The 22,913-nt window shown below is 30.1% G+C and overlaps 1 protein-coding gene across 3 annotated transcripts; it reads left to right on the top strand.

The window, feature by feature from the left end:
• Positions 1–438: 438 nt before the first annotated feature.
• On the top strand, positions 439–16,809 carry LOC129981230 (uncharacterized). 3 transcript variants are annotated; one of them, XM_056091988.1, is made up of 3 exons: positions 439–727; positions 3,263–3,361; positions 15,405–16,809. In XM_056091988.1, the coding sequence occupies exon 3, from the start codon at positions 15,484–15,486 to the stop codon at positions 16,639–16,641; it is 1,158 nt and encodes a 385-aa protein (XP_055947963.1). In that variant the 5' UTR covers positions 439–727; positions 3,263–3,361; positions 15,405–15,483; the 3' UTR covers positions 16,642–16,809. The 3 variants fall into 3 exon arrangements, with proteins under 3 accessions (XP_055947963.1, XP_055947962.1, XP_055947964.1); XM_056091987.1 differs by lacking the exon at positions 3,263–3,361; XM_056091989.1 differs by lacking the exons at positions 439–727; positions 3,263–3,361 and adding an exon at positions 6,473–6,710.
• The last annotated feature ends 6,104 nt before the right edge of the window (positions 16,810–22,913 follow it).

Genomic DNA, 22,913 nt, shown 5'->3' with positions numbered 1-22,913 from the left:
GATATGTAGAAGAACTTTATATGTTATTATGAATTAAAATGATATCGGCATTGCAGTGAGCTGAATTTCTCTGACTTTCAATGAGAATTCAAATGACGAATAGTCTACCTCAAATGATATTCCTCGAAGTTTCACCACCGAGTTTTTATCTTGATCGTCTTCTAAAAATTTAGAATTATAAAAAAATCATTTTTATATTTATAAATTTAATATCAGTAGTTTAGGCAACATAAATTATAAAAAAATTCATTAAATGATTTTATGATTTGCTTATATATTAGACTTTGAACATTAAATAACTTTATTTACAATGGATTTGAAAGCATTCGTTTTTTTTTTTTTTTTTTAAATCCCTGATTTATCCTGCAGACGTTTCAATTTCGAATAACAGATGGCACCACGTTTTGTTGCAATAACAATTGCAACTCTGATCCTCAATGTATAGAATCGATAAATAGAGGAGTATGTTTGTTTTCCGTAGATTTGCTTGGCATACACTGGATTTTTAAAATTTTTCAGGTGAAATCAAATACATGATATTTTTGAATGGGTAAAGAATCTTCCGCATTTCTTTTGCCTCGTTTCTTGACTATTTAATATAATTAAATGTTTGATCTTTCCGGCGAAATTCCCCTCCCGCGCCATTTTCTATTGCCCATAGCAACGGAGAAGGAGAACGCCATGAATTCGCAGCTCGACTTCAACTGGGCTAAGGTTTCAGCTTTTTGTGAGTATTTTTGTTTTAATATTTTCTGACTCTAGATTACATTTTGGTAAATTGTTATGAATATGATGTATAATCCTTTTTGTACGATCATTTTCTTGACGACAACAAAGTTACTAATATTATTGTGAAAATCATGAAAAACTGAAGCGCACGTCGTTATTCAGGTAATGGAGCAATAGGTAACGAAAGTAAGGCAACAGGTTATAAAGCAGGTTTGCATTATAAAACGAACAATGCCAAACATGAAACATGAAACGAACAATTCTAACATGAAATTTAAAATAAATAAAAATAATCTACATTAGCTGATAGATTCCAACTATTTTATTTTGCTACTAACAAATAATTTTTTTTTAATTATTGCTAGTAATTCATTAACCTTATTGTACTCATTTTGTTTTCTTAAGAACTGTACATTTATCAATTTTAGAATGTATCTATAAGCATTGACATGCATTCTTTTAAGAAATTATTTTATTCATAAAATATTAATTATACTAAATAATAAAAAATTTCGAATTGGGTTCTTTTTCTTGATATGTGATATAGTCCTTTCTTCTTTTCCTTTCATTATTATGGTTCTGGTTTGAATTCTAAATATTTTTGATTGCATTAAAAATTTCAAACTCACAAGCAATATTAGATCTTATATTTTGTCCATTAGTTGATTTTAAAATGTTCTGTTGGATTTTGAAATTCTGAAGCAAAAATAAATATTTTTTAAATTTTCTTTACGGATAGCGATCTATTGAAATCGCTAAATTTTCCCAGGTTTCTGGAAAATGAAATTTTAATCGAAAAAATTTAAGAAAGTATAAAAACGAAATAATTGTATATTTTTTTATTTATGAAATTATTTTATTCATAGAATATTAATTATGTAAAGCAATAAAAATTCCCAATTCGTTACTTTTTATTGGTATGAAATATGGTGCATGTTTTTATTTCAATACTATGTTTAGTATCAAAGTTTAAATATATTTTAATTTTTAATTTATGTTCAAAATAATTTTCTTTTATGCAACTAAAATGTTGCATACTTTTTTTATTGTAGCATTTATTATTCTTATTATTGTTGTTCTTTTGCTCTAGATTATTCTAGCACTTTTGACGGTTGTTTTCACGTCTATATCTTCCACAATGATTTATGTTTAGTTTGACGTATTAAAAAATGTGGGCTTTTAAAACTTTTTATATATTTCTATTTGCTAGAACAGAATATATTTTATAATTTCTCATTACGAACAAAAACATATTATCAGTTGGTAAGAATATTTTGAGGGCAAATGTATTGGTATTTTAATAAAACTTTGGTACTTAAACATAAGAAAAAAAAAATATTCTGTCTAATGTTGTGTATATGTGCTTGTACACTACAAACCATTCCATTTGACTTATATCGACTAGATTTGCAAAACACATACTTTGGATAGTAGAAATGTGATTTTTAGAGAGATATTTTTGTTTAATTAGAAATTTACTTAATTGAAAATTAAGCAGAATATTAGCATTTTTTTTCAATATAAATTTCTAAAATTTTTCAGTAGAAAAACGTTTTTACAACAGTATATAAAAAAAAAAATCTGCCTAATGGCTCCAATTTTTGACCATATGATTTTCTTTGTGTATTTAATAATTTTTATGAAATATTTTTCATTTATTTTGCAACATTATATTTCATTGTTGAATAGAACCTCAAAACCGTTTTCATTTTGGCTTTTTTTCTATCATTGTCACCAGTATATGAAGATTAGGTTTATTTTTCTATGTTGAGTAGGTTTCTGCATGACGTATACTTATAATTAATTTTTTTATATCTTTTTTTGTTTCTACACATAAGCGTTAACTTTAGAATCAATGAATGGTGGAAAATCTTTTAAACTGCTTCCATTTAAAATTAACTCCATGTGTACGAGTTTCCAGCTGCTAACTAACTGAAACCTCTAGGTGATATAATTGAAGCTATTATTTAAACTGTCGCTTGGAAATGATAGCGATACATGATTTTGATATGCTATGCACTCTTATAATATCTTGAAATGGCTTTATTTACTTTAGTAGCTCTACTGTAAACAATTAAGACTTTTTTTCTTCTTTATCATTCTTGTTTAATATAAAATTGGAATCTGTCAAAAATATCTTGAATATCTCGTACAATAAAAATTCTTAGGGCTGTTCGTGTTATATATAATAATGATAATAATTTATTATATAAAAATATTCTCAAATAATATATAAGTATTCTCAAAATATACTTCTTTTAATAATTTTTTTCATTATTTTCATTTCAATAATAAAGACTTTGATTTTAAATCAATGTTTGTTTCCAACTAAAAATGCAAGTCATTCGTTTATTTTGAAAAACAGATTCAAAAACTATTTTTCTTTTTATGCATATTTAAAACAGAAGTGTGAAATGAAGTAATTAACGTGTGGGCAATTTAAATGATATCGATACGCTTAACAAATATTTCATTAAGAGGATTTATAAATGTTTTTCTTTTTTTCGTTGTTTTACCATTTTTTATTTTTTAGATCGGCCATGGCCTCAACTGAGTCAAAGTGCAAATCCTATCTTGATCTATTCTTATCTCACTTAGTGTTATGAAAATGTATCTCAATCAATGGAAGCAAGTTTGAATGTTTCTAAATTACTGTGAATTTTCAGACATTTTCATTTAGACTAAAGCGTTGAGAGAAATAAATTTATAGAGTTCCTTAAAAGTGTCACATTGCACTTTTGTCAATTTATTATTATTTAAATTACTCTCTAAAGCAAAATGTATGCATTCACAAAATGGGTAATAAACTTTGCGCAATAATAATAAATACCGCAGAATGTCCTTGATTTACCCCCCAAAAAAAATTTGTGCAAATTCATTAGTTTAGTGGATAAACTCTATAAAAAAAAGAAACATATCTAATGCGTAATTTTTCTTATATAAGCAGTTGAATGTAGCCATTTCATCGTTTTCTGTAGTATAATGTTTAGTTTTCATAGAAGAAATTACAATAAAATAAGCGGGAGTGGTCGCCTGAAATTTTTCTTGCATTTCTTACAAATTTGTCATTCCAAAGAACGCCATGGACGATAGAGTTAACCTATATTTATGAAATTTTAACTATTGAAGTGAATTTGCCATTTTTACTGCATCTGTCGCATCAATCTGGGCGATTGGAATGCGGTTAATATTTCCGACAAACGAATTTGTGCTTTATATATGTGTTTCTCAAACATAGGTAAAATGATATTAAAGGAAAGATACTTGTTGAATGAGATCTGAAAACCATTTTTAACTTAGATATTTTAATTTAAATAAGTGATTAAGAATTTAAGTGTGATCTATAAAATGAACTGAGTGAAGAGTCACTTTTTAAAAATGAAATTGCTTCTAACTATCGAACTCTTTTATTGAAAATAGAAATTTAGTTTTTAAAAAACATAACGCAAGAAAAACTGATTGCCAAGATAATTAAAAAAAATTAACACAGGAAGCAAGCTTATCGTTCAATTTTATGTTAAGTGACATAAAATTGAACGATAAGCTTGCTTCCTGTGTTACTCATCAATATTAAATTTGCAGCACAAGAGAAGTATGCAATTCAAAAACACCTGTAACGTTATTTAGTTTAATGAAGGAAGGTCAAGTGAATAGCTTTTGTTTATTTGTTATTGAATAATACTGGATACTGAATCTTTATTTTCCTTCAAGGAATGCTGAAAGATATTGTGAAAATCAGATATTTTTCATATTTTGAAAAGATGTGAAAATTATTTTGTTATTTTATGCGTTATGTTTCTCACAGAAATAACGCAGCTGCTTTTAGTGTCAGCTTTGTGTCTGGTTTCAGGAGAAATTTGCTCTGAATCAAAACTTGCAGCATCGAAGAACACATTCTCTTCTCTGTGTGGGAAGAATTTCAGAAAGCAGTTTGTGAAATGGAAGTGTCACATTTTATCCATCTGAAAAATGAAATTTTCTTTTTCTTCATTGCCTTCTCATGTAAAATGTTTGTGAACTTAAAATTAAATCAGCATGTTATGTGTTTTAGTTTAAAAGCTACTCACCACTCATTTCATTTAAAATTCAATAAATAAATATGTTTTTCAAAAAACGGTAAAATATGCACACTTAAAAATGAACTTTTTCTTATATATTTGTTCTAATAAGCTGTGATTGCGTCGAAGGGAGCACAAGTCTCTTTTTTTTCTCATCTGGTGGGTTCCTTACCAGTACTAGCTGTGCTCCTCACATTCCGCTGCCCTCCCCCCGTTTTATTGTCATTTAGGAATTATTTAGTCCCCTTCTTTTTCGTAATATGATAGGCTGGATTCATTTTACGTTTTTATTGACCATTTTATTATAAATTATTGAAAAATAAATTTTATATTAAAATTTAATGGAGATATAATAGCATACTATATAGCTTATGCAAATTTGATTTTGCTTTAATTTTAATTTTGTAACTGCGTCTATTCTAATATCACTAACAAATCAAATAATGAAATAATTCACTATTATTAGAGTTTTGGAAAATAATGAAATGTAAAATGCTCAATTGCCTCACACGAGTGAAGAAATAAAAAAGAACCACCAGGTATATATAAAACACAAAATTATGTGATCAAACCTATCAAGACGCTTTCAGATTTATGTTTTTCCGATTTTTTTTTTCTAGAGAAACCCAACGAAAAAGTCCAATCACTTCAAATGTCAATCAAAAAATGTACTTGAGCTATAAAAAATTATACTGATCTGAAAATTCGCCTATTGGGTCGTTCAAGATTCTGAACAGAAACTGATCAGAAAAATAAATGGTTTGTATTCACCCAGTTAAAAAAAAAAAGTATATAATGGATTGATACCCTCGAAAATGGTTATATTTGCTTTATGTATTTCTTACATCCATTTTCGTGAAATAAACACGTAAATTTGAAAAAATATAAAAGTTTATTAAAGAAACTCAAAATATTTCCAAAGTAATTTATAGAGTTTTCTGAAGTTTTAATTACAAAGAATCAGTCAAATTATACAAAATATTTTAAAGTCCCCCTCAGATTCAAATTGATGTCTGTAAGTAATGATTAAAATTGATCATTACCGGCAAGTATATTTATAATTCATATAACTGAATAACAGTATATTTTCCTTTCATGTTTTCAAAGCCAGATATGTAGAACAACATCTTTAAAAATTACAAAAAAATGTTATTAAGATATTTAATGTTATTTAATGATTATTTATTATTTATATTTATTATTTAATGATTAATGATTATTTATATTTAATGATATTAAATGTTATTAAGATGATATAGTCATTGCAGTGCTTTCAGTGTCGCTTTCGAAGAGGGATCAAACAATGAAGGATCTCAGATCAATGATATTCTTTGAACGTGTATCATCCAATATTTATCTTGCTTTCTATAAAAAGTGAGAATTATACAAAATTCTTTTTCATATTTATAAATTTAATATAGTAGTTTAGGCATCATGAATTAGGAGAAAAAAAATCTATATAGAATTTCGTTACAATTTGCATATATATTAGACTTTTAATATTAAGTAACTTTATTTACAATAGACTTAAAAGCATCCGGATTTTTCATCCTGCAGATGTTTCAGTTTCGAATATCAGATGGCGCTCCGTTTTGCTGCAATAACAGCAGCTGCTCTCTGATCCTTCATGTCTGGAATCCCCCACCTGACGAGTGTGCTTGGTTTTTCAGAACATGGTCAGAATGTCATCGTAGTTTTAACATTTTTCCAGTGAAATCGAGCACACAAATTTTTCTAACCGAGAATTTGTTGCGTTGTCTAGCAATTTTTGCGACGTTTCTTTACTATTTTAATATATCTAGATTTTGGATTCCACAATCATGTTCTTACTCTCCGTCGAAATTTTTCAACCCGGTTGCACGCCATTTTCTGTTGCTCATAGCAACGGAGTCAGACGACGATATTGATTTCGCTCCACTTTTTGTGAGTTATTTTGTCTTAGTATTTTTTCTCTCTAGAATATATTGTTGTAAATTGTTATTAGTATGGTAACCAATCCCTTTTGGATGATGTTTTCCTCGTCAAAATCCACTACTATCCTGTAGAAAATAATAATAATAATAATAAAACTGAAGCTTACGCCTTATTCAAGTCATGGAGTAAAAGGCAAAGCAAGTGAAGCAACAGGTTATAAAGTAGATTTGCATTAAAAAAGGAATTATGTCAACGTTTCCAACAAGAAATTTAAAACATTTTGATTATAAAAAATAAGTGAAAATTCTGCATTATTTGTGATATTCAAAATGTTTTATTTTGAATTATTAAATGAACTTATGAATTAATGCCAATAATTCTTTGGCCTTATTGTACTCATTTTTTTCCTCAATAACTATATATTTATCTATATAGTTATATATTACTATATATATAATTATATATTTTAGAATTTATCATCTTCATTTACATTCATTGTTTTAAGAAATTAATCTTTTTCATAAAAATTAATTGTATTAAACAATAAAAAAATTCCAGTTTGGTTTCTTTTTTTATATATAAAATATTGTTCTTTTTTTCTTTTTCTTTCAATATGGTTCTGGTTTAAATTCTAAATATTTTTATAGACTTAAAAATTTCAAACTCGCAAGCAAAATTAGATCTTAAAATTTGGCCATCAATTTAATTTAGAATGCTACGTTGGATTTTATCATTTCAAAAACCAAACGAAATTATTATTTAATCTCCTTTTTTTCGAGTAAAATTTTTAAAAAATCATACATTTATAAACTTTGTATATTTCTACATTTAATTTATTAGGATTCAGAAATTAAAATGATTTAATCATTGTGACTAATTAAAGCCAAAATGAAATCTTTCTCTTCATGCCAGAAACGAATTCATAGTCTTCTGAAAAATGAAATTTTAATAGAGAAAATTAAATAAAGTGTAAAAATAAAATTAACTACATGCTTTTATTAATATAATAATATTTAAAGTTTTTTTTATTAAATTTTAAATGCTTTTTAATATATTTTATTTTTAAATTCAGGTTTTGAATTATTTTGATATATGCAGCTAAAATACTGCAGTATCTTTTATTGCAACATTTTTATAATAATATAATTTTGCTCTAGTATCAAGAACTTTTGGGGGCCAATAGTTTTGAATTCTAGATCTTTAATAACGAATTTTTTTTCTATAATAATTTATACCATAAAAAGGCTTATTTAAATACTATTAAATAAGCATTATTCACGCTTTTTTCTCTCCAAAAAATGACTACTAACAAAATAAAGTGTAGAAAATATTTTCAAATATTATTTCAGATGTCCTTATTGACATCTATCTATACTTATATATAAAGCTCAATGTGTGTGTGTGTGTGTGTGTGTGAGAGAGAGAGAGAGTGTATGTGTTGGCGCTCTACAGAAAAGATCATTTGACCTACAGCTACCAAATTTGGTACATGTATACCTTGGAGGTCGGGAATGTGCACCTGGGGTCCCTTTTTTGAATTTTTAATTAGAATTTTAATTATTAATTAAAAACTAATTTTACCGCCAAAAAATCTTTTTATTTTCCCCAACGCCAAATCAGTAAGGCTTCAGTTTTTTTCCCCAACTATAATGAGGCTAGGGTTAACATTTTTCGGTCGATTATTTCAAACGATTCTGTTTATTTTTTTAATGTTTTATGCATTTAAAATTAAACATTCTTAGTTAATCGATCTTTCAGATTCATTCTGAAGTACTTTAGAATTAAAATAACACCGAATAAAGAAAATTAAAAATTTCTAATCTGCATAGCGTTACCCCAACTGGCGTTTAAAATTCACGTATGCGCATTGTGTTCTGATTGTTGACAATATTATGAACGGATGATTCTTGATTTAAATTATTTTTAGGTTAGTTGCATGCTTTTGTAATTAAATTGTATTTATGTTAGTTATATATATATATATTTTTGTATATGCTTATAGTTTTAAGTACATCGTTTTTTAAGTAGTTTTTTAAAACCTGTTTTCGACCGATTATTTTAAACGATTCTGTTTATTTTCTTAGTGTTTGATGCATTTAAAATTGAACATTGTTAATTAAGAGATCTGCTCAAGATTAATCTGTGAAAATTTTGTTGATAAATTCTTGAGATATTACATAAATTAAGATAGATATTCTTTAGTGCCCATAAAATTTAAACCCTGAGTGACTCTGTTTTCAGTAATCATATTATAAAAGAATGCTTTATTTCAGTAAAAAATATTATTATATTAATTGCAGATTCATCATTTACACTTTAATTTAAAGCATAAATTCCACGGGAGCTAACAGAAAATTAGAGAGATACATATTACGTTATGACCGAAGGTCTTTATAATATTACTAGCCATTACCCGCGACTTCGTTCGCGTTGAAATTTTGATGTGTCTGTATGAGAACTGACGTTCTGATCAAAATGTAAACTGTTATCAAACCGTATCATTATAGTGTTGTTGAAAGCGAAGTCTGATATGATATAATCAAGAAACTTGTAACTGATTAAAAAAGCTCTACGGGGAAATTTCAACATTTATTTTTATTCTAATACCATAATTTATACAACATTAATCCCAGGTCCAAACCTGGGATTTGTTGATCGTTATTGTAAAAGCCACTTTTAAAGGAAATTGCAACCTCTTGAAACAAAATGGCAAATTGTTTGGAATACCAGGTATACGGTTAATTAAAACGCTGCCTCCTTTAGCAGCTCCTGTAATAATGGTAGCTTTGGTAATATTACTGCCAAACTCTCTCATACGAAGCCTTTCTCCAGCCTAAACACGATATCTTATTACAAAACGTCCTTGTATGTATCCCACAACTGGAGGAGCTTTGACAGTCCACAAGTGCTCACTAAAATTGCAAACAGGTCTTCTAGCTACTTTCATAGCTCGAGCTTTATTACTCCTCTTCGAAAGATTAGATTTGAGTTTTCTGGGCATTTCGAAAAAGTATCAAATAATAACAAATAAAAAAAAAATTAAAACTAACCTAAAAAAATGATGTACTTAAAGCTATAAATAAATTTATTAAAAATATATAATAAAAAAACAAAATAGAAAATTAAGTCCATATTTCTCTAAAATCAAGTCAAGTCTATTTTATTTATCGAGCGAGTTTGAGATAGCTACAACAGTATAATACACATAATTTTTAAAATTTTAATTAAAATGAAAATACAATTGTCAACAATCAGAACACACTGCGCATGCGTGAATTTTCAACGCCAGTTGGCGTAACGCAAATGTGTGAATTTTCTACGCTAGTTAGGGTAATGCAATGCAGATTAGAAATTTTTTATTTCCTTTATTCTGTTTTATTTTAATTTAAAAGCACTTCAGAATGAATCCGAAAGATCGATTAATTAACAATGTTTAATTTTAAATGCATCAAACACTAAGAAAATGAACAGAATCATTTGAAATAATCGATCGAAAATACCTTAAGCCTTGCCTCTTCATCGTGGGAAAGAAAAACAACTGAAGCTCTACTCATTTGGCGGTGGGGAAAGACTTTCGGAGGGAAAGCTAGTTTTTAATTAATAAGAAATTAACCATTCAATTAACTGGAATAAATAGTAGCCTATGTCTTATTCCAGACTACAATCTATCTCTGCTAAATTTTATCCAATTCCGTTCAGACGTGATTTACTAACAAACATCCATCCATCCAAACTTTCACATTTATATAGTATAGATGAGTGAATTATAAAAATGTGAAGTTTTAAAATATTTTGATGAAGAAGCTATTAAAGTAGGAATTACATAAAATATTTAATTATTAAAATTTTAACGAAAGTTAATATTGGCGAACCGGTAGGTCGCCAAAGTATTAAGTAAAAAGAGCGCATGAAATAAAAATAGAAAGTAAAATTCAGTATTATTGGAGAGGTTCGATAATGATGACGGACCTTTTTTGTATTTTAAAGATTTTATTGTTTCTCCGCTTTCGGGAGTTGGATTGAGCCTTGCCTTTCGGCGTTGCTGCTTCGTCGATGATGTTACAAAGACTGATCGTTTTTTACATATACCGCTAGATGGCGTTACAAGTGAGAGGCGGGGCAACATGCTTACGTAACATACTCCCGCCTTGAAATTGCACAATTTCAATATTCAGACACTATATGAATTTCACACATAACAATAAATTCGACAGAATTATTACAAAAAATGAATAAATGTAAAAACAAATTAAAAAAATACTGAAATAATTCTTAAATATAAATTTACACAAAATAGTACTGAAATAATTCCTATATATACACATTTATACAAATGAGTTAAAGTCTCTATATATTATTTACAATCATATACACATATAAATCCAATTAATTTTTTGGAAGTAAACATATTTGACTAATACCTCTTTTAATAACACCATTCAAAACTCTTATTACAACAACTCTGACTAAACCATCTGAACCTTTTATTAATTCTTGAATTCTACCCAGTCTCCATTTATATGGAAGCAAATCTGGATCTTTGATTACAACTATATCATTAAGATTTACATTATTCTTAGCAAACTGCCATTTGTTTCTAAGATGCAAATTATTCAAATAATCAAGTTTCCAATTTTTCCAAACTTGTTGTACTAATTTAGTTAAATTTGCCATTTTGACAAATAATTAATTTCCTCTGAAAATTCAGAAGGTTGCACCTTGCTTACCATGAAGTTGGATGCTGCTTCAATTTCCATTATTATTATTATTATCTTACCTTTTTTACATTTTAGAAGAACACTTCAAATGATTAATAAATCTGAAAAGATAACTTACAATTTTAGTATAGTTGTTACTTAAATTTAAAATATTACAAATAAAATTATTAGAAATATTAGTAAAATCAATTCACAAGGAGTTTTAAATTCTTTCATAAAGTCATTGTTGATTGCACACAATCGCGATTTGCTGCACAAGACTTGTTTTCACTTCACAGGATTTATCAGTCACTTTAATCGTGAAAATGTCTGTGGGACGCCACTGCATTCCGAGCGTTTCCACTGTTGTTAAGTCTGGAAATTCAAAATTTACGTTATGATTATTCCCTAATAATCCAGGGTGGTTTGAAACCCATTTGTGAAGTTGCATGCCTCCTTTACTTAAAAGTTCTATTAACTGCTGTTGTAAAGCCTTGATTTTTGGTAAGTTAATTGAACCAGTTAAAATGTCAACATAAACACCAGTAAGAAGTGCTGCAGATGCTTGAGGAAATTCACTTTTTTCTTTCTCAGCTAATGCCTTGAGTGTTCTGGTGGCTAAAAATGGAGCACATTTTGTTCCATATGTCACAGTCCGTAGTCTGTATGTTTCCACAGGAGCAAATCTATTAGATTTCCACAGAATTTTTTGCGGGTCTCCATCTGCTTCTGCAACCAAAATTTGGCGACACATTTTCTTTATATCTGCACTAAATGCAAACTGATATGTTCGGAATCTTGGAATGATGCAAAATAGTTCCTGTTGAACTGTACCGCCGTTCAATAAAATGGAATTAAGTGAAACACCATTGCTAGAATTTGCAGATGCATCAAAAACGACACGCAAGGGTGTTGATGTGCTTTCTGGGCGAAATACGGCATGATGAGGAATATGATATTCACTATTGGCAATTTCAGGAGAATCTAAAATTCCTTCCATATGATTTAACTGGAAATATTCATCCATGAAAGCCTTGTATTGTATTGCCATTGTTTTATTTTTATCTAATCTTTTCCAAAGTAAATTTAAACGTCTTTCCGCCATTTCTTTTGAATCACCTAGAGTAGAACGTTTTTCTTCAATTATTGGTAATTTAACATTTCTTCCGGTACTATCTCTCTTATGAGTGGAAAGAAAATGTTCCTCACAGTAAGTTTCTTCATATGTTTTTGATTCGACTGAATCATCTGTATTATCACCAGGAAAAGATTCTAAGTTAAAGAAATTTTTAACAGAATTCTCCAGATTATCATTTTAAAAAATTAATCCAGAAAAGAAATGAGAATTTCTGCCGTTGATTGTTCCCGTTACTAAATATCCAAACACACTATTTTGTAAGAAGAGTGAATTATCATATGATCTAAATTTTTCTGCCTTCAATAAATCAAAGAACAACTCACATCCGAGTAATGCATTAATTTCACTAGGAATATGAAAAGTCTCATCCGCAAGTTTTATCTCACTTGGGAAGTTAACTTTTGAGATATCAATTTCATTAGAAGGAGTTAAATGCGTTATTTTAGGCATAATTAAAAATGCTACAGTTCTGGAAAAATCATTGCTTCCATTAAAAATGGCAGTGGTTATTTTATTTTTAACGAAGAATTCTCCTCCGTTAATACCAGAGATGGATGCATTAACTTTTTCCCGCTTCAAATCTAAAGAATTGGCCAAATCTGCAGTTATTATGTTTACCGAACTTCCAGAATCCAACAGGGCTTTTATTTTTATTTTTTGACCAAATGCGTCTTCAATAAATAACTGCGGTGCATAGAAGGTTTGAAGATAGTTTCGAGTTACTTGCAAGCGCTGACTCAGCCTCAGGGGTCAGTTTTTGGGGGAACCTCGACGAGCCAGACGGTTCATTGTTTACATAAAGTTGCTCCCCCGCGTCTGGGGGCGTTACCTCTGCAAGGCGCGTACTTTTAGGATCCAGATGTATCAAAGAATTATGGCCTGATTTTTGACAGCTTCGGCAGAGGAATGTGGATTTGCAGGGTGGCTTATGCAATTTCAAACAGTTCTTGCAAATGTTATATTTTTCTAAAAGCTCGATTCTTTTAGTAACACTCAATTTTAAAAATTCAGAGCATCTTTGTAAAGGATGTTCCAATTTACATAAAATACATGGCTTTACATTACTTAGTTTATTCGCATTAAGAAGAAAGTTTTTCGGCTTATTTATTGCGCCTTGAAATTCCTTGTGAAATTTGTTACTTGTAGGGTATTTCCCTAATTGATCGAGTACCATCGCTCTTGATTCTAAAAATTGCAAGAGCTCCTTCAATGAAGGTATTTGTTTTGATTGTATGGACATTTCATATGCCTTTCTACTCTCTTTGTCAAGTCTTTCTAATATTATATTTACTAATATAGCATTTGTTAAGTCATTACATTCTAAATTCAAACTTTTTAAACCTCTCAGACTTTTATTTATTGTGTCTGTGATATTTCGTAAGCCCTTTGCAGACTCAAAATTTAATTTTTCTAGGTTTAGCATATTTCGAATGTGAATATCAACAATTGCTCGCTTATTTTCAAAGCGTTCTTCCAGAGCAGCAAACAGTGACTCAAACGTATCGTCACTTGTTTCTATAAATTTAGCTTCACCACGGAGGGCAGCTTTTAAATAAAATAACTTTTGATCATTCGTTAATTCGATATTATCGTTTATTAGACACATAAATTGATTTTTGAAATTACTGAATTCTTCCATTTTTCCGTAAAATAACGGTAAGGGAATTTCCGGAAGTTTCGTTTTTAATTGAATATGATTGATATAAGCGTTCAAATTTGAATTTTGATCATTTATATTATGCATTACATTTTCGTTAACATTATAATTAGAGAGTAAGCATTTCAAACTTACCTCTAATTCGTTTCTTTCTTCTTCGATATCCAATATTTCTTGATCGCACTTCTGGCTTAACGTTTCATCTTCGTCGATTTCTAAATACTCCTTGAATAAAATTTCTAATTCATTTTTTATTTCTTCCACAATTGCCAGCTTTTGTTGACAGCTTAATATGAATTTATTTTCTTCTTCAACCGTTGAACTACTTTCAACAAACTTTTTAACACTTGTTAGTTTCGCCTTTATCCTTCCACGGATTCTATTTAACTCTTTGGCTTTTTGAGTTTTATTTTTCTCCATAGTTTCGCTAATTCGTCTCCGGATCGCTAGGACCAGAATGGAGAGGTTCGATAATGATGACGGACCTTTTTTGTATTTTAAAGATTTTATTGTTTCTCCGCTTTCGGGAGTTGGATTGAGCCTTGCCTTTCGGCGTTGCTGCTTCGTCGATGATGTTACAAAGACTGATCGTTTTTTACATATACCGCTAGATGGCGTTACAAGTGAGAGGCGGGGCAACATGCTTACGTAACAATTATATTTCCGATTATTATAAAAAAACGCCCATAGAATTTTAATGGAAATAAAGATTTGAATTTTCATACAAATACGAAAATGTTCGTTAAATTTATGCATAACTGAATTTATAAAATATCGTAAATTCAAAGACGATGAACAATAACTAAATTGGTGAAAGGTTTTTTCCCCCTTTCTCTCTCTCTCTCTCTCTCTCTCTCTCTCTCTCTTTTTTTTTTTTTTTTTTTTTTTTCATCACAAAGAGGTAAAAAAATAATACTTATGCAATAATATTTTCCATGGTTATTTCCAAAAAATAACAACATTCTTATATTTTTTTTATTTACTGAGGTGCACCCGGACGCACGTTTCCATAATCCAATGCTTAATAAAACTGAATTATACATCTATCTCTCCAAAATAGTTGATTCCTATAGAGCATCAGCATTTTCCTTTATTTGCAGCAAAGATTGATTTGACATTCAAGAAGAAAAATTATTACTCTTTTTACAGATTTCAGTATTTTTTACAATTTCTACTAATAAATATTTATATATATTCTTTTTTCTTTTCAGACTGACTGAAACCATCCACTCTCCCCATCAGGCTGATTGAAATACTTCAATCCACTACTTATACAACGGAAAATATAGCATGGCTTTGATTTTCCTACCATCTCTAGAACATATAACAGCTGTTAAAGTAGCATTAACTGTCTATAATGACGACATCGTTCACTTTCTTGGTGAATTCATTGAGACCTTTAAATATGATCCCGACAATTCATTCAGGTTAAGCAAAAGACAAGAAGAAAGAATTAGAGAAAGAAAAAAAGAAATTAGAATGAAATTATTCACACAGCTTCCAGAATCACTCGTAGACCGAGTCGTGCATATCCTTCAGCCAATAGTCTCCGAAGTTTATTTTTGGGTTAGAGACCATTATGATATCATTAAACACATTCAGAAAAGTCACATCACGAATAATTTATATTGGAGATTGGAAGGAACAATTGATAGAACAAAAACTTCGAAGCAACTCATTCAAAACGAAAACATTAATGGGGAAATGCGTTATGCTTTTGCCTTTGCGTACTTTTATAATCAAGATGTTTATTCGCAATTGTGTCAAAGTTTGACAGATGAAGAAAGAGAAAGCATTTATCGCAACGTCTCAGATCTTGATGTCGGATTTTGGATGCAATGGCTCAGAGAAAAGGTACCTTCCCCTGAGACTTGTGATCCAGAAAACTTCGAATTTGATCACTGGGAAGAAATAAATTCTTTATTGAACGATAGAAGTAGACGCATAAGAATGAGCTCATTTTACAGTGAGTTGGACCTATTTAATAAAAGAAGGTTCCTACATACTGTGTGGCCTCATCTCTCCTATGTTGATGATTTGCGTGTATGTTACTATTTATCTGATGAGACTGAACGTGACAAGATCTTTCACAATCCACCCTCATCCTATGAATCAAAAACAAAAGATCTGCTCTGTTCTTACATTGATTGGCCTTTGCAAACCATTTTCCTAGATGTGGTAAACCAGATGTGGGACCGTTTAACTCCTGAATGTTTTGAACATTTCTTGTGTTACATAGTGCATCAAAAACTTTCGAAGTCAATGGAAGATTTCGATTACTTGGGACTTTTTAAGGATTTGTGGAATCGGATTCCCGATTATTATAAAGAGCAATTTGACAGGAAAACTTTGGATTTTGCTCGTGTATTGCTAAGTTATGACAGAAAAGCGAGCACTTTATCGATTGCAGAAACACTTGAAAAATTTAGAAATTTGACTATCACTTGAAAAATGTAGAAATTTGATCATAGCAGACTTTGACATTTTACATTAATTTTACCTATTGAAACCATATTTCTTATTACAAAATATCTATAAACTATTATGTAACATATACATACATATATGCATACATACACCATACCTATACATATATATATAGTCAATTAATTTTTCAGTCTATCTATCCATGTATGTATTAATTTATGATAAATTAGAATTAGCATTGATGATTGCTATTTCTTGCAAAAGAATTCTTAAATAAATATGTACATATCTTTTTTTCTAATGTGCTTGTCTGTATTTGAGATTATTAAACGTCATGGATGGATATTGGATTTTTATGGCGCAAGAGCCAAAACTGGCTATGCTGCGCCAAAACAAGTGGTATGTGTATATTATCATATGATTGTTAAACGAAACATTTCCTCAAGGTTAAAATACAAACAACGTTTTACACTTATAAAAAGAAAGCACAATAAGTTTAAAAGACAAAGGTCTTAAAATTATGACTCCAATTATGGAAAAAATTCCAAGAAAATGTTTAAAATCCCAAAAGTTTTCATATAAAATGGAAAAAAATTTATAGCTCTTAGAAATTCAAAGATACTCCTGTGAGGGTGTTCTCCCACCAATTCATGCATTTCCAATGTTAATGAATTAAAAAACCGCACACGATGAGAATTAAATTTAGGACACTGAATTAAAATGTGTAAAACTGTAAGATTAACATTGCAGTCTGAGCACATCGGTGGACGCTGACCAAACAAAAGATGTTTGTGCGTAAGGCGGATGTGACCAATGCGTAGTCTGGTTAATTGATTAAACGTCATAGATACTAAACGAAATTTGGAAAGCTAAGGAATTATTGCCTTAGTTTGAATTATCAGAAATTCAATAAACCAGATATTAAATGTATATTCATCCAGTTACAAGTATAAAATTTGCGGAAATATATTGAAACTCTGAACGAGGCAAATAAAATTTAAACTGAAACTTATTTCAGGAATAGCAAGTGAAATATTAAAATGGCGCAGTCTGTTTTAAAATATAAAAACAGAATAATATTCCAAAACTTAGAATAAAAAAAAGGAAGAATTAATAAATTAATAATTTTTTTATATGTTTTTATTATGATATAAGTAAGCTTCCTTTAATTTAAAAAACTACCAATCTTCTTTCTTTGACATAAAAGTTATTCCGTGTACAATATATTTATTGCTTTTTGCATAATGAATTTATTATTTTCTTCAATGCATCAGGTATTCATTATACTTCTCTTCTATCTCGAGACTTCTTGTATCGGGTATTCTCCGATAATGATTGCAATAAAGGAAATAAAATGTTTGGACTATGAAGGCAGTTAGTGATTTCTAGTTCGTGAAAACAACGTGTTTACTCTATATGTTAAAAAAAACAACCTGTTATTGGATTTTTTAAAAATTATTTTCTATGTTAACGATGGTTGACCAAGTAATGTAAAACCTACACGTTTCTTCTGGAAACATTTCCCCGAATTATGCTAGATCAGTGATTTCCAAATTATTTTGGTCGTGGATCCCCAAAATATGTTACCAATGATCGCGGAACTCTGAATATTATTTAATCAACGACTTTTCAAAATTTTATATCTGATATTAAATGAAACGGGTATTATTTTGGTATTTCATTGAAGTAAGCAAAACTCAAAAAAAAAAAAAAAAATCATTATAGAAATAATTAATAAAAATTCAAAACGTAAATTAAAATAAATGGAAAATCTTTAATGTGAAGAATCTCTTAATGTTCTCTTAAATTTGTGCATTAGGTGTGATAATGAAGTCGCATATCTGGTGCAGCATCAAGTTTGTTACGATATTTGGTTTTGGTCTCAACATATTTTGAAAACCTAGGTTCACACAAATAAGTGGTTGCCTAGGTGGGTCGAATAGCCTCTTTTGCTAAATTTGGATATTCATCGAATACATCTGACCAGAATATTGTTAATGAAACTGTTTTAAATTTTGCTTCTAATTTTGTATCCGAACGCAATTGAATCAAATTTTCATAATCCATGGAATGAAATCCTTTTGGAGTTTTTCTTTTATTTTAAAAGGATTTTGCACCTATTAATTATCTTGATTCTCTTGGTTTGGAAAATAATTACTGAGTGATTGATGTAAACTTGACGGATGTGTTTTTATACCATCACGGATTTCCATATCTAAATCCACTTCAGATTCTTCCAGAAAATCACTAAGCGTCTGGACACATTCGAAGTTATTTTGCTTCACAGCTGAAATCCAATATTGTATTTTCCTTGAAAAGGCAACCAATTTATTTTTTGTTTGCAATATCTTGACTTGTTTTCCTTGCAGAGCCAAATATAATTCGTTCAATTTTCCGAATATATCAGCAAGGTGTGCAAGTGTAGATAGCCAAGCCATGTTATTTATCTGTCAAGCCATATTATCAGTCTGAAGATTCAAATTTATGACCAATAAAATAAGCCATCAGTTCCTTTCGCAATTTAAATTTCGCACAAGCATTTTACCACGCGATAACCATCTAACTTCTGTATGAAGAAGTACAGTGGTGTGAAGACTACCCATATTTTCGCACATGTCTTAGAAAATACGTTATTGCAATGGTTTACTTTTGATAAAATGAATAATCTTCACTGCTTCGTCTAGAACGCATTTAAATATCACCGAAATCCTTTTTGTTACTAATGCATATCTGTGAGCCGGCGTCCTGGCATAGGGGTAGCGCGTCTTCCCCGTGATCTGGGCGTCCCGGTTTGGGCATGGTTGTTCTATCTGTGAGATGTGTGAATGTGCCCTCCTGTAAAAAGGGGTTGTGCAAGCGAATGAATGATGCGTGAGTGGCAAAGTCGTACTCTTGGCCTTAGTTGGCGCTGCTATAAAAAATAAGAGACGTTCCCCTCAGGCTTAAATCGCTGTCTTCGTAACAGTGGGCTTGTCAGTGGCAAGTGCCATAAGAAACAAACAAACAGCATATCTGTGAAGAATGCAATAAATATTGTTACAGTTTTTTGCAACATTTTTAATCCATCGCTGCATACTTCAATACATTTTCCCCAGTTAATTTCATGCGTTGTCATAAAATTATCAATGCAGTTAAATATATTCTCCCCCGTGGTGTTAATGTTCATATTTTCACATGAAAGCAAATCTTCAATTTTTTAAAATTAAAATCATACCGAACGAAAACAAGCAAAATTGCTAATCCAGGAACGTCTATGGACTCATCTAGTTGTAATACATAAGTTTTACACGCCTGCAACCGTGAAATAAGCCCTATTTCAATGCCATCGGCAATATCATTAATACGCCTTTTTACAGTATTGTTAAAAAGAGACACACTTTCAACTTGTTTACTATACCTTTCGCCCAATACACACGAAACGATATGGAAGTTGATGGCGTTGCAGGTTCCTGAATGCATGTATCTGTTGATTCCGTGATTTCTTCATTACTACGAACAACGTCAGTTTTTTTTAACGATCCCTTTTCTAACCAACGATCCATTACAAGGGCAATTTTTATGTATTAGATATTATGGTATTTCTTTTGATATTGAAATTTTGTTTACAATCTGAATTACAGTTACCGTTAATAATACAAGGGCACAATAGTATGAGAAATAATTTGCTGCTATCAGAAGGTAGTTATAATTACATTTTAAGAAATAAATTACCAAGGAATCATTCCGATTAGAATCCAACACACTTTTAATTTCACCTCGCGTCTTACATCGTCTGAGCTAGGGCAATACCGGGATACCGAATACCTGTATTTTGAGCCATTTGTACAATTTTGTAATACCGGTAATTACAAGTTTAAATACCGATTTTTAGGTATTTATTAGACAATTTTAAAATTGTCTTGTAATTGTTTAAATTGTTCAGGGATCGCCAACATAGCAAAATAGTATACGTTTTTGTTTTTGTGTCTCCATAACGGACGAAATTAATTAGACTGTGAATACAAAGTTGCATCGTACAATGAAGAGAAGTGATAAAATGCTGTATGACAATGATTGTAAAACCCTCCACCTTTTGCGCATGCGTTAGTATGGGTTTACTTTGACAAAGTAGGAGTGAGAGGAAAGATGAAAGGAGATGTTTAGGAGGAGATTCTAAAACATGTTGGAACAGTTTACTCCTAATGATGGAATGATTTTTGAAACTGAGAAATCCAATCCAAAAAGCAATAATCGACTTAAACCAGCAAATAAATTTTTCAGATAATGAATTCGACTTGATATCCAGAACAGGTTGTTATAACTTAATATAAAATTAATATTAAAACTGAGTGTTGATGCATTATGTCGGAGAGATTCTAATTTATTAACAGCTAATGCAACAATAAATTTCATGTTGCAGTCACTGAAAAAAACAGCACATATCACTATTTGAAGAATTATATATTACATTGAAAAATCGCACAGAAGAAAAGCATACCAAAATAGAAAATGTCTTACAGTATTTACATAATTATAATAATTTTTAAAATGAAAAAGAAGATAAGAGATTAACCAATTCCAATCTGATCAAGTTTATAGTAAATTTTCTTAAATTTTTTTTTACCCACAAACCTATCCACATTCAGAAGAATTCGGTACAGTTATCGGAGATTATGAGGGCACTAATGTGAAAAAAATTGTTTCTTGAACAAAAATTTTAATTAGCGATAAAAAAAATTCAACAAACCAAAATACAATACAGAAATCAGCTATATCCAAAACCATCCGATGAGTAATCGATTTATTTGAAGATGAGGTATTTAGAGGTAAATATTTGTAAAAAGTATATCGCGCATTGTACCACCAACTAGCGTAGATGCCGAAAGAGCGTTTTCGATAGCCGATAATTTCGCACAAAATTACATTCCAGGCTTAATGACAGTACAATTGATGCATTGTGTTTTTAAGATCACATTTCAAAAATTTGTAATTGTACCACAGACTGAATAGTGATGCTAACACTTTTTTGTTTATCTAAACATTATTATTGCCAGGCTCTCCGCTGAACACTCTATACACTTTCAGTGGGTCCCCTCACATGTTGGTTTAAATGGTAATGAGATAGCGGATAATTTAGCTAAGACTGCCTCAGCTGACATATTTCATGGTGATGCAACACTAACTTATTCTGAAATCTCCTCTATCAAACAGATAGAGTCGAGTGCACTTTAGAGAGTCCCACCTGCTCACCCTTGGTACTTTGGTAAGAGTCCCGGTTGGTGTCACCGGCTGAATATCTCTAGAAAACAGCAAATGTTTTTAAGTGGACACACCAAATCCTCACCTTCCAAGACGGACGGAGGATCTTTGCTGAATGTCCTTGGTGCAAGGCAGATAAAGCCTCCCCCAATCATATTCTTAAATGTTTAAATTTTACGATTTTTGAGATTTTAAGGGATCCGTTACTGTTTTTGGACTTTTTAGAGATCTTTGGTTTCATGGAGCTATAGCTGCACTATATCACCATGGATCAGAAACAACAACACTTTTTTTGTGATTGAAGTAAAGAAGATGTCCCTTTACTTTTTTGTGATTCTTTATATACTGTTATAATTTATAAGTTACAAATTAATTTTGTGATTTCCGGCCACAAGGAATGATGACCGGCCACAAGGATGGAATGAACTTTAACACCTTTTCAAGGGTACCGAAGTATCACTCTCATTTGAAACGTAGTTGGCGCATTATTTTTACAAAGGGATTAATTAAACCGAAAGTGGAATTGGATCACGAAATAAGAGAATATTTTAGAATGAAGTTAGGAAGGGCTAAATTAAGGTAAAGTTTTGGAAATTAATTTGGATTAAATTAAGAGTTTAAAATATCATTACATATATATATTTCTTTCAGAATATTGTAATTAGGGATTGCAATACCGGTATACCGGGATACCGAATACCGGTATTTTGAGCCATTTGTACAATTTTGTAATACCGGTATTCACAAGTTTAAATACCGGTTTTTCGGTATTACTAGAAATTTTTAAAATGGTCCACTATATGTTCAGGAATCGCGAACATAGCAAAATAGTATACATTTTTGTTTTTATGTCTCCCTAACGGGCCAAATTAATTAGCTAATTAATGGCTTAATTAATTGTTTAAATCTAAATTCGCGAAACATGGATTATCCCTGAAAGAAAATATTCTATCCATAACGACTGATGGAGCAACAATTATGAAAAAAGTTGGAAAGTTGATGGGTGCAAATCAGCAGTTGTGCTATGCACATGGAATTCAATTAGGAGTAATAGA

Source organism: Argiope bruennichi, chromosome 8, assembly GCF_947563725.1.
Source record: "Argiope bruennichi chromosome 8, qqArgBrue1.1, whole genome shotgun sequence".
NCBI classification, from domain to species: domain Eukaryota; kingdom Metazoa; phylum Arthropoda; class Arachnida; order Araneae; family Araneidae; genus Argiope; species Argiope bruennichi.
Note: the sequence above shows the minus strand (reverse complement) of the source record. Positions and strands in the feature narration are given on the sequence as shown.